General features: G+C 42.1%; 1 protein-coding gene across 3 annotated transcripts in view; it reads left to right on the top strand.

Annotated features, from left to right (window-relative positions):
- Window positions 1–12,705, top strand: part of LOC142381874 (netrin receptor UNC5D-like) — a 318,795-nt gene that overhangs the window by 271,716 nt on the left and 34,374 nt on the right. For all 3 annotated transcript variants that reach the window (XM_075467164.1, XM_075467162.1, XM_075467163.1), the window contains one exon: window positions 7,696–7,923. In XM_075467164.1, the coding sequence (XP_075323279.1) occupies window positions 7,696–7,923 (228 nt within the window). The remainder of the gene's footprint in view (window positions 1–7,695; window positions 7,924–12,705) is intronic.

The raw sequence follows: 12,705 nt of genomic DNA, 5'->3' as shown, positions 1-12,705 counted from the left end.
AGGGAAGGGAAACATCTGCACAAATTTAACTAACAAAAGTAAGTAAACAAAGTTAGCTTAAGAATTAACTTAAATGATAAAATAAGCAAATCACAAAAGCAAAGAGAACTGATGCAAAAATTAGAACGAAGACTTCATAGTCTTCTCCCCATGGAACTCCAGATGGTATCACCCAATCAGCCAGTCAATCTGGGATTGGAGTGTGCCAGCCAGAGTCCATGGCTGTGTTCGAAACCACATACTACTCCCACTACTCCTACTAACTTTAACTTTTTTTTAAGTTCCCGGATGCATACTAGATTCTCCGAAATGTTGGGTATGCATCATGAGGTTACTACTCATACTCAAACTACCCAAGATGCAACGTAACGTGACGTCGCCGATCGTCATTTCCTGTCAAAACGGCAGTTTCAAGCTAGCTACAACGAGGGTAGGTTCACTTCCTGTTTTCAAAACAAAAGCACCAATTGTATCGTAATGGCTTTCCCTATGATAAAAGCCAACGGGTATTTTATTTTGTGAAAATAACCGGAAGTGCGTTAGCTCACTGCGGCTAGCTTTAGTAGCGCCGAATTCGTGGGAACAAAATAGTAAATAGCCGGTATTTTGTCAGGTTTTCAACACTTTGGGGATCTAAACGACTACTTTCTCACCTGAAAATGTTTCAAATGTTGCTAAAGTTTACAGAGTTTAGAGCTTAAGGGAAATCAGCTTCAGGCCGGCTGATTTCGGCTCGGGCAAGAGCGAAATGCATTGTGGGTAAACGTTCTGCATACTGTCTGATCGATGAGTTTGCAGTATGTAGTTTTGAACACAGCCCATTGTTTCAGCCCAGTCCAAGGTACTCTCCCGCAGCACCAACAAAAGAAAGCACAACAAATTAAGTTTTTGACTAAATTAAACATACAAAAGCTACAATTAGAACTAATGTATTTCAACATCATCAAATGAACATAAACAACCCATATATTTTTGCTACAATAAACGTGTATGTGTAATCTCAGAATGAAAAAGTGTTGGTGTGTGGGGTTACCGACTGTGTGGCCATCACAGAAGCACTCCCTGAAAAAAAGCTTTTCTTCCAAGACAGGAAGACGCTCAAGCTGCTCCAAGAGTACGATTTAGGTTTGGGCTGGGCTCCAGATGCTTTGTCCCTTATGTTCCTGCTCTACCCATTAATTTTATGGGACTTCAGTGTCTTTAGATTGATGGTTGTGTGGTCTGGTCGCAACTTATCCCTCGTATGTTGTTCTGTTTAGAGCAGCTGACATGTCAGGAGCTGCAACCCAAGATTAGAAGATGGCGTAACTAACAGTATAGAATCATAACGCCTGCCCATATATTTTTGATTTACTTTTACAAGCCGTTTCGAAGTGAGAGATAAGTGGAAAAGGAAAAGGTCACGGCAGAAGCTGTGAGCCTCAGACTCGGCTCTAACACCTCGGACCACAGCGCACTCCTCTGTTAGAAGCATCTGTGATTATATCAAAGGTGCCAAACATGTAGAAGGTCACGGAGCGAAGATGTTGACAGTCGATGTGATGGATGTGGGGAGACGTCGCGTTGCAAGATGAAGTAAAATGGGAAAAAAAGGGGGGAAAATAGGAAGAAACTAGGGCTGGGCAAGTTAACTCGTTATTATCGCGTCAATTTGTTAATTATTTAACACCGATAAATATTTTATTGCGCATTAATGCAGGCTTTTATTTTGTAAAAGTTTGTTGCCGTCTGCTGTGGAACCGGAAAAGAAAGTAATCGGCGGATCCACCAAACTTGGAGAAGGGTACGGAACTTTTACTCGGCCATTTTCAGTATGTGCTGAGTATGTGCTGTTGATCCCTACTCTGCGCTTCATGATTTTGGCGCCCTTGTTTCCTGTTTTCCTTTCTCTTTTTTTCTTTTTTGCCAGTGTATTTAGTCTATTTTTAAAATTAGGGCTGGGCGAGTTAACTCGTTATTATCGCGTTAACGCATTAATAATTTAACATCGATAAATATTTTGTCGCGCATGAACGCAGTTTTTATTTTTAATTTTTATTAATTTATTTATTTTTTAATTAAAACAAAAAAAAAATTTGAGGGCTTTTGTGCCTTTAATGGAAAGTTCAGAGAGACAGGAAGATGGGGGCCGAGAGAGGGGGAACAACACGCAGCACAGCGCCGTCCAGGCTTTTATTTTGTAAAAGTCTGTTGCTCACAGGCTTTTATTCTGTAAGTCTGCTGCTGTCTGCTGTGGAACAGGAAGAGAAAGTAATCGGCGGATCCACCAAACATGGAGAAGGGTACGGAAATTTTACTCGGCCATTTTCATTTTAAAGTTCTTCCAGACGGCAGAGTCGACAGAACCAAAGTCATCTGTAAACACTGCCAAGTTGAATTGTCTTCTCAGCGTAGTAGTTCCAGTCTAAAATATCACTTAAAGGCAAAACACACAACTGATAGCAGCAAGTCATTCAAGGAAACAGACAGTGGAGCGAGGCTTCTACATAAAAACTACAGAAAGATGCTGATGTTAAAAGTGTGTTTGCACAACAAATGTTATGGAACTTTCATTCATATGGCAGCACATTTAAAATAAAGCTAAATGCTAAAAGCTATACACTACTTTTGGATTCATTTTTGGATTTTGCGTACAAATGCGATTAATCGTGATTAATCAGGGAAATCATGTGATTAATTAGATTAAACATTTTAATCGTTGCTCAGTCTGTTTTTGAGCTTTCATTGTAAAACTGCAAAGTTTTTCTGCTTTTGACCCTAAAACGTGTTTATTGGGAGATTATATTGCTGCAGTAGTTGTTATTATTAAAGAAATGCTTTTGTTATATATAGATCTCGATTTTTTTTCAACTCATCTTGATTTGGGGGTCTCATCACAGGCATTACTTGGGCTTTTGGAAAGCTCAAATCAGCTGCTCCCAACGCTTAACAGCTCTCCCGTTGCCGTGGTAACGCATCAAAACAGATGTGACACATTGCCCAGAGTTAGCAGCAGGTCCTTCCTGCAGCCTGGCATCAAGAATGCTTCAGAAATCTGCGTTTTTCACAGGCGATGAAAAGAAAGAAAGTCCAGCAGGATGCCCGCCTCGAGGGCCGCGCCATTCAGGAGTAATGGATTTAATTCTTAATAGATTTTAAACACCCATTCAAGTCAGAATGCAGCGTGTGGAGTCATAGAAGAAACCAAAATGTGGGATTTTGGATCGAAATCGCGTTGAAATGTTTCAGTCTGTTCATCATCTGTCGGCCAAATGACAAGAAAATTTGTTGCTCCATTTGTTGGATCCACCTGCTCGTAACCTCGGTAACCAGGTTCTCTTTGGGAGGTACCAACTGATGCTGACTCACATCAGAAACCGTGCAAACTCTCACGGGATTTCAAACCCGTGTTTACCTAACCCCCGACTTTAACAAGCACTCTGTGTTTGCTCTTTGTGTGACACAAAGAAAAAGACCTTTTTTCTCAGTAAAAGAGGGTTATCTCTCCCGGTGAGGGAGGGAAAGAGTGGAGAGGGAACGCCGATGGACGCTTTGAGCTTTCACTGAAAGGCCACGGAGATTTTTAAAGTTTCTTGCTTGGAAATAATGACTTACCACTGCAATTTGAGCTAAAGAGATAAGAGGGAGAAGATTTGAAGTCGCGTAATACCTGCAAATGCGCCGTGCCATTATAATACCCCCCCCGCCCGCCGTTTCAGCTGCCATTAAAATGCACATGACTCACCATAGAGTCCTCAACACTCCAGGCTACAGCATGTTATTATTCAACACCATAATGCAGTGTGTTAAGCAGTGCTTATGAGGACGCAGAAAGCATAAATACTAAACACATTTACATAAGGTATTCACAGCAGTCCCAGCAGCTGACGTGAATGTGGCTGAACGAGTGGTTGTCATCTATTAACAGGCAACCAGAGCAGAACTCATTCTAACATTTTCGATGATTTATTACACTTTATTTGCCAGCAGAATCGGTGGGATCAGTTTTGTTTCTTTTTTATCCCAATGAGCTGCTCAGTTTTGTTTTTTTATTATTATTTTTTGGGGCTTTTTATGCCTTTATTAGATAGAACAGTGTAGAGAGAGACAGGAAGCAGGGGACAGAGAGAGGGGGAACAACATGCAGGCGCCTGCTCAACCCACTACGCCACAGACCACCCCATGAGCTGCTCAGCTGAAGTAAAAGCAACGAAGCTGGACAAAATTATTCAAATGAACCGCAGCTAATGTGGTGTTTTATTTAAAAAAAAACAAAAACAAAATGTTTTATTCTGTATTATTCTTTGAGACACGACGTGTTTAGAACCATTATCGGTTAAATCCTCTAATTGAGGATTCTTATAACAAAATATAACATGTTGCCATGTTTGGTGCTGGCTCTGATTTCTTATTACCCAGAGAATAACCTACAGAATAACTCCAGTCTGCGTCTTACGCAGTCTTGCAGTTTCACTGCTCGGTCCCTAATTAACTAGAAAACAAAAGCTAGAACTCTGTCAGGCTGGAGTTGGTGGCAGAGATACCCCCACCCTTACTGCCCCTGTGGCAGTAAGTCACAGGAAAGTCAAATGAACGATACCCTGACACGGAGGCATGTGAAACTTCGGCTTGAAAGGCCTATGAAGGGGGGGGGGGGGGTACAGCTTTCTCCTTTAGGGCCATCGTATCAGTCCCCAACACAGAGCCATCCCTCTTTATCAGATTGTTGATTTGTTTTCAGATTATCATCTCAGCTGGTGTGTTTTTAGAGTACAAAATTAACTTTGAATCTTCAGAAATGGGTCAAAATGAGTGGGTCAGAAAACATTAGCATCATGAGATGAGTGCTGTAATGTGGTAAATACATGCTGTTATAAAGCAAAGCCAGCAGTGTGTGAGCGTGTGCAGATCCGCTGTCACGCATGCCGCGACTTCTGTTAACAGGACTTTTAATAGACATTTTGCCAGCTTGAGCAAAGAAAGCTCCTCAAGCTAAGTGTTAGCACGCTGTTTGGTCTCACAGCTCCTCTTTAAATGGTGCTATCTTATGGATTTCATGGGTTCAGTCTCTTTGCTACGCAGGGAATTGAACCCATTAAGTGTCAATATTGCAGGAAGTTTTGGAAAACCACAAAAAACATATTTAAAGAAGAGTTGGTACTTTTCCTCCACATTATTTTGATGCTGTTAAAGGTCTCATTCTGGCTCGATCATACAAAATATATGTAATAAACAACTTTTATATCAGTTTTCGTTGGAGCATATTTCGATGAAAGGAAAGGAAAAAATAGATTCTTTCAATCCGGTTAGAAGTAATGAAGTGCTTTCCAGCTGCTGGAGCCGTCTCATAAATAAAACACTCTGCATTGTTTGTAATGACTACATTTTGTTCTGCCATGTACTAACAGCATCACTCATGTAGGAAATGGTTTTCCACGTTCTCGGGAGACTGCCTCCAACCTTTGAGGATTTCTGCTTTGTGATTTAAACCTGTTTTATGTTGCCTTCCTCATTATTCAAGAGCACATTCGCTGTATGCAGAAGTTAATTTGCACAGTTTTATAGTCATGATTCCCGCACAGCTCTAAGCATGAGTAAGTGGTCCTATGGAAGACTTCAGCAGCCACATATGCCACGCCACAGCTGAGGGGTCTCAAACCGTCTAGAACGCCTCCAGATTATTTCTTATGCTCGAGACTAGTCCAAGTTTTCCAAGTTTTCTCCTTTTCAGATTCTTTCTGCACACTTGAACACAGCTTTTCAAACCTAAGCGAGATCACATGAGTCATTCTGAGCCTTACAAAGCGTAGGGTCAGCCATTCTGGACTTAAGTTAGCACGCTCACATAGCGGTTGAGCAGGACTAATCACTGGCAGGAGTGGAAGCTGGGCTTTGCTAACCGAGCATCTACTTTTTACTTTAGTTTTAGTGGGATTTTTCAGTCTTTTACTTTGGAAGGAAAAGAGCAACCATTGAGTTGCATTTTTTCAGTTTTTAGGACAGGGCTATTCAAATGGTGGCCCGCGGGCCACGTGTGGCCCAGAAGCAATACCCGAGTGTCCCAACTTGTGGTTCAGCCAAAAAAAGCAGAGAAAAACCATTAAAAAAAAACAGTTTGCGAAAATTAGCTCAAAATTCCTACAGTAGATCAGAAAGTGGATGCAACACTCCACGTAGCCTAGCAACACACAACCAACCCACAAGGCAGTGCGTTGTTTTGAAAGTTACTGATCGAACCACGTTAGCACCTCAATTCTAATAAAAATACTACTACTAACTAATAATAATAATAATAATAATAATAATAATAATAAATGACTAAATAAAAAATTTGATTTAATTAAATTAAAAAATTTAATAAATAAATAAATTAAAAATTTTTTAAAAAAGATTAAAAAAATGTAAAAAAAGATATGACCAGAATGTTACTTTGATTTCATTTCAGAAGGGAGACAACATTTTGTGACCAAAATATTCTTTTTAGTATTTTGAAGTAAAAAAATAGCATTGCTGTTACCTCAGGTTCTATTTATTTAGAGAAGTTTTTAATGCACTTTTTGATGTTCTTATCAGATGTGTTTATTTCATTTATTAACTATTTCATCACCATGGATGTGCACTTTTTGTTTTAATGCCTGGGTTATTTCAGGCATTGCGACTACCTCAGTTCATTTAAAAGTTTTGAAATGTGTTTTACAAAAATACGAAGAGTGGAAATGATGAATAAAAATAACATGTTATTTCATTATATTTGTGTTGGTTTGAAATTTGTCATTACCTCCTCCTTACTGACCGCTGAAAATGTCCGGCCCAGCTTTAAGGTCTCGGTTTTAAAATCTGGCCCTGATTTAGGATATGTTTTAGCTTTAGCTTTCTGGGTTTGCGGTTGAAGGACGTGCCTCAGCCACAGTTTCAAATGAGTTGACACCTGTGGGTGTAACAACAACTTGGGCCTTGATTCACTTCCTCCCCTTGGTGCCACCAATCGGCTCCAGTTGTTTTAAAACTTTAAAATGTGATTTTAAAAAAATCAGCCATGGGCTGTGTTCGAAACCGCATCTCCTACTACTCCTACTAACTTTTTTAGTTAGTATGCCAGTTTGAGTAAGGGAGAAGTTCCCGGATGCATACTAGATTCTCTGAAATGTTGGGTATGCATCATGAGGTTACTACTCGTACTCAAACTACCCAAGATGCAACGTAACGTGATGTCGCCGATCTTCACTTCCTGTCAAAACGGCAGTTTCAAGCTAGCTACAACGAGGGTAGGTTCACTTCCTGTTTTCAAAACAAAAGCACCAATTGTATGGTAATGGCTTTCCCTATGATAAACGGTAACGGGTATTTTATTTTGTGAAAATAACCGGAAGTGCGTTGCTCACTGCGGCTAGCTTTAGTAGCGCCGAATTCGTGGAAACAAAATTGTAAATAGCCGGTATTTTGTCAGGTTTTCAACACGTTGGGGATCTAAACGACTACTTTCTCACCTGAAAATGTTTCAAATGTTGCTAAAGTTTACAGAGTTTAGAGCTTAAGAGAAATCAGCTTCAGGCCGGCTGATTTCGGCTCAGGCAGGAGCGAAATGCATTGTGGGTAAACGCTCTGCAAACTGTCTGATCGATCAGTATGCAGTTTGGAAGTATGTAGTATGAAGTATGTAGTTTCGAACACAGCCTTGGAGGTCTTCATGGGAGCCATCTCTGTTCTTTGTTGCAGGAAGTGATGTCGGTGGAGGAGGAGTGCACTTCCTGTTACTGCCTGATGGACGCGACCAGCTGCCACCTGCTGCTGGACCAGCCGGGCTCGTACGCCCTGGTGGGCGAGCCCCTGACGCAGGCTGCCGTCAAGAGGCTGAAGCTGGCTGTGTTTGGGAGCATGGAGGCCGGCTCCATGAGCTACAGCCTGCGGGTGTACTGTGTGGACGACACGCCACACGCCTTTCAGGTGGGAGGAGAATGCAGCTGAGATACCGTTTATTCCATTCTGTTTATTTTATTCTGTGTCATTCATTCTTAAAGAGGAAGTTGGTTTTTTAAAGCTGGACCTTATTTCTGGCATAAAATACGTTCATCTACTCACCGATGACATTTTGGTGAAAGTCGGCGTCCTTCGGAAGATATTTAGATCACTGGAGATCGGCGTATATCCATATAACGGGAGAGAACAGGGCAGAGACAATACAGCCTCTAAATAAGGCATTATCTGTCTTTATTTCACCAATACTTTCAGACCAATGAATGAATGAACGCGTACTATTGCACTGTTAGCTCAGAGCTGCCGTGTTGTTGTTATCCGGGGCTATCGGGGGCTTTCAACAAAAGCGTCTACTGGGATGACGTCATCGGAGCACTTGGACAGGAGTGATGGCTTTCTTTTGCTTCGTCTAAATGTTTAATAATTCGCAGAGCAAAGTTAATTTAATGCAGAATCATTGTTTGAAAATGCCGACTTGTTTAAGGAACATTGCCTTCACTTTGATGGTCAATAACTCAGGGGTGGAGTTAGTGTCCTTTTGCTTTATCACATCTGCACTGGAAGCTTTTCCTTTATGGAAACATGGGGCTTTTTTTTTAATTTTGATGTCATGAAACAAATTAAATAAATGCAAAAACAATTTTTTGGGGGGATTGTAGCACTTTACCTGCAGTTATTGGAAAATAATTTTAAGGATAGATTTAAAGCAGATCTGTGGTTTCATGTTTATTAGGGATGAAATTGCAGTATGTTTAATGGGATTTAAGGAAGATTGTGAAGATAAGTCAGCAGCTAAACTGGCAGATATTTTCTACAGGAGCAGGTGGACACCACAGACAGAGCTGATCCAGCGTGAATGCTGGGCTTGATAGAAGGTTAAGTGTTTGCTAGCATATGTCAGCTTTATTAAATGATATGTCAGCATTGTCTTTACAATATTTCCAAGTGGCCAAGAAGCTTTTAACGTTCATGCAGAATCTGAATTTTCGCGCATGTCCCGTCTTTTTTCAGACCTAAAGTGTTTTTTTCCTCCTCTTGCGTGTTCCATGAAGCCCAATTTTCACAGACAGCTGTTTGAGTTGCCCAGATGTGCCATAACTTATTTGTTGGATCAGTTCTCACTTTCATCGTCACTCAGTGGTGAGATGGTGAGATTAATTGGATTATAGCTATAGTTGGGTTATGCTCCTTATTTGAGCAAGGGTAATTCTCCTTGGATATATGGCGGTGAATGAATGGGATCAGAGGCACAAAGCGTGTCATACCCCGGTATGATAGGTGGCGCTGTACCCATTCCAGCTGTTGCTAATAGAGCCACTTCCTGTTGACCTCTTCACCACCAACAACAACAACAAACTCAGGCGTTGGAGAAAGATGGAGAACGCAGAGCCAGATGAAGCTACGTCCCTCTACATTTGGTCTGTGATGAGCTGCTTGTTGCACAAACTCGATGCCCAACGGAGCATTCTCCATCGCGTTGTTTGTTTCTTTCTGACGGCGACAACAACAGGAATATCGTCTCCTTTGACTTCCGGGTCACGACCCCGGGAAAACATCTGGAGCATGCGCAGAACGCAAAGTCTGATTCACCACGTGCTTCAGCGTCTACAAGCAGGTTTAGAGTGACTTTCAACCCAGTTATCTCGGGGTCTGAATCTGATCCGATCCAATTCTTAGTCAGATTAAGGTGTCTACATGCACTTAATAACTCAGTCTGATTGTAATTTAGCCAATAATCCGATCCTTTCAGTGCCTTGTGACCCCACTGAGTGTGCTGCCTGCTCTCACCTTCAAATCAAATCCATAAACAGATGCGTACACCACATTCATCAAGTCAACCTGATCACACAGCAAGGGGCTGAGTTAGTGTTAACTGTTTTGATTTGGCTTCATCTTATTCAATTCAATTCAATTCAAAAATACTTTATTTATCCCAGAGGGAAATTAAATGTTGATGTAGCTCAATTAAATCAAAGAGTTATTATAGATGCTGATGGCTGTGGGCAGGAAAGATTTCCTGTAGCGGTCCGTTTAGCATCCAAACTGAAGAAGCCTTTGACTGAAGAGACTCTGTTTTCTGATAACAGTCTCATGGAGAGGATGTTCAGGGTTGTCCATAATTCTCTTGATTTTATGCAAAATCCTTCTTTGCATTATTGTCTCCAGAGGTTCCACAGTCGTCCCCAGAACAGAACCAGCCTTCCTTATCAGGTTGTTGAGTCTATTTAGGTCCCTGGTTCTGATGCTGCTGCCCCAACAGATGACGCAAGAGGAAATGACGCTCTCAACAACAGACTTGTAGAAGATCTGCAACATCTTGTTGCAAACCTTGAAGGACCTTAGCTTCCTCAAGAAGTACAGTCTGCTCTGTCCTTTCTTGTAGATTGCTTCACTGTTGTGTCTCCAGTCCAGTCTGTTGTCCACATGAACACCAAGGTATTTATATTTCTCAACCACCTCCACTTCTTCTCCCATGATGGAAACAGGGTTTGATCTGACCCTGTTTCTCCTGAAATCTACAATCATCTCCTTTGTTTTGTTAACATTCAAGATGAGATGATTGTTCCCGCACCATGCCACAAAGCGGTCCACCAGCTCTCTGTACTCAGCTTCTTGTCCATCTCTGATACACCCAACAACTGCAGAGTCATCTGAATATTTCTGTAGATGACAGGAGTCTGACTTGTACTGGAAGTCTGAAGTGTACAGAGTGAAAAAGGAATGGTGAGAGTACAGTCCCCTGTGGTGCTCCTGTGCTGCTGATCACCTGGTTAGACACACAATTCTTCAGTCTGACAAACTGTGGTCTGTTTGTCAGGTAGTCATTAATCCAGGTGATTGTTGAGGCCTCCACCTGAGTCTTCTGGAGTTTCAGACTAAGCAGATCAGGCTGGATTGTGTTAAATGCACTGGAGAAATCAAAGAACATGATCCTCACAGTGCTGCCTGCTTTGTCCAGAGGACAGTGGGTTTGTTGAAGCAGGTGTATGATAGCGTCTTCAACTCCAACTCCATGGCGATAAGCAAACTGCAGGGGGTCCTGATATGTGCTGGTTTGCTTACACAGGTGAGTCAGCAGGAGTCTCTCCAGGACCTTCATGATGTGGGATGTCAGGGCAACAGGTCTGTAATCATTGATGTCTGAGGGGTGAGTTTTCTTCGGTACTGGAACCAGACAGGATGTCTTCCACAACAGTGGTACCTTCTCTTGGGTCAAGCTAAGGTTGAAAAGGTGTTGCAGAATCCCACAGAGCTGCTCTGCACAGGCCTTCAGGACTCGGGGGCTGACACCATCTGGACCTGCAGCCTTGTTCCGGTTCAGTCTCTCCAACTGCCTCTTCACCTGACTTCTAGAAACAGAAAAGTGGGAGAGGGAGGCAAAGGGGACAGCAGCATCTCCTGATTGGGTTGAAGACAAACTAGTGGAAGCAGAAGAATCCATGACTGAGGTGGAGGTGGAGATGTTACAGGAAAGCTGTGGGTCAGAGGAGGGTGGGATGTCTCTTTGGCTGGGAACAGGAGGGGAGGATGGTGAGCTTGTTCCTGAACTGAACCTGTTGAAGAATGTGTTCAGCTCATTTGCTCTGTCCAGACTTCCATCCATCCGATCCTCCCTCTGCTTGAGGCCTGTGATCTTCTTCATTCCTGACCACACATCTCTGATATTGTTCCTCTGCAGTTTACTCTCAAGCTTCTTTCTATACACCTCCTTGCTCTCTCTGATCTTGACTTTGAGCTGCTTCTGTATACTCCTCAGTAACTGTCTGTCTCGCTCCCTAAAGGCTCTTTTTTTCCTGTTCAATAGTTCCTTTAGCTCACTGGTGATCCAGGGTTTGTTATTAGGGAAGCATCTCACTGTTCTGGTGGGGATGGTGTTGTCCACACAGAAGTTTATATAGTCAGTCACACACTCAGTCATGGCATTAATGTCCTCTCCATGTGGCTTACAAAGAGAAATCCAATCGGTTGCATCAAAACAACCCTGTAAGGCTTCTTCAGCTTCCTGTGACCACTTTCTAACAGTCCTTTTTGTGACAGGTAGTCTCTGGACAAGGGGTTTATATGCTGAACAGAGAAAAACAAGGTTGTGATCTGATTTTCCCAGGGGAGGTCTTGATTTGGAAATGTATGAATCCTTGACATTTGTGTAAAACAAATCCAATGTCTTGTTTTCTCTGGTAGAGCAGCTGACAAACTGTTGAAAAGTTGGCAGTGTAGCAGAGAGTGAGGCATGATTAAAATCACCAGATATTGCCACAAAAGAATTGGGGTGTTGAGTCTGTATCTTAGCAACAATGGAACTGATGACATCACATGCAGTGTCGGCAACAGCTGAGGGTGGAATGTAAACAGCCACCAAAACAACACTGGTGAACTCTCTTGGCAAATAATATGGACGAAAACTTACTGCCAATAGTTCAATGTCAGGACTGCAGAGACGACTCTTCACAGTAACATGTCCTGGGTGACACCATCTGTTGTTGACAAGCACTGCCAATCCACCCCCTTTCCTTTTCCTGCTACTCTTTATATCTCGATCTGCTCGTACAGTCAGGAAGCCCGGCAGAGAGACGCTGGAGTCGGGGATATGATCCTGCAGCCATGTCTCAGTAAAACACATAATGCTACATTCCCGATATTCTTGCTGAGTCCTTATCAAGGCTAAAAGTTCATCCAACTTGTTAGCTAACGATCTTACATTTCCCATGATGCAGGATGGCAGAGATGGTTTGAACTTCTTCTTTCTTTCTC

Source organism: Odontesthes bonariensis, chromosome 6 (assembly GCF_027942865.1).
Source record: "Odontesthes bonariensis isolate fOdoBon6 chromosome 6, fOdoBon6.hap1, whole genome shotgun sequence".
NCBI lineage: Eukaryota > Metazoa > Chordata > Actinopteri > Atheriniformes > Atherinopsidae > Odontesthes > Odontesthes bonariensis.
Note: the sequence above shows the minus strand (reverse complement) of the source record. Positions and strands in the feature narration are given on the sequence as shown.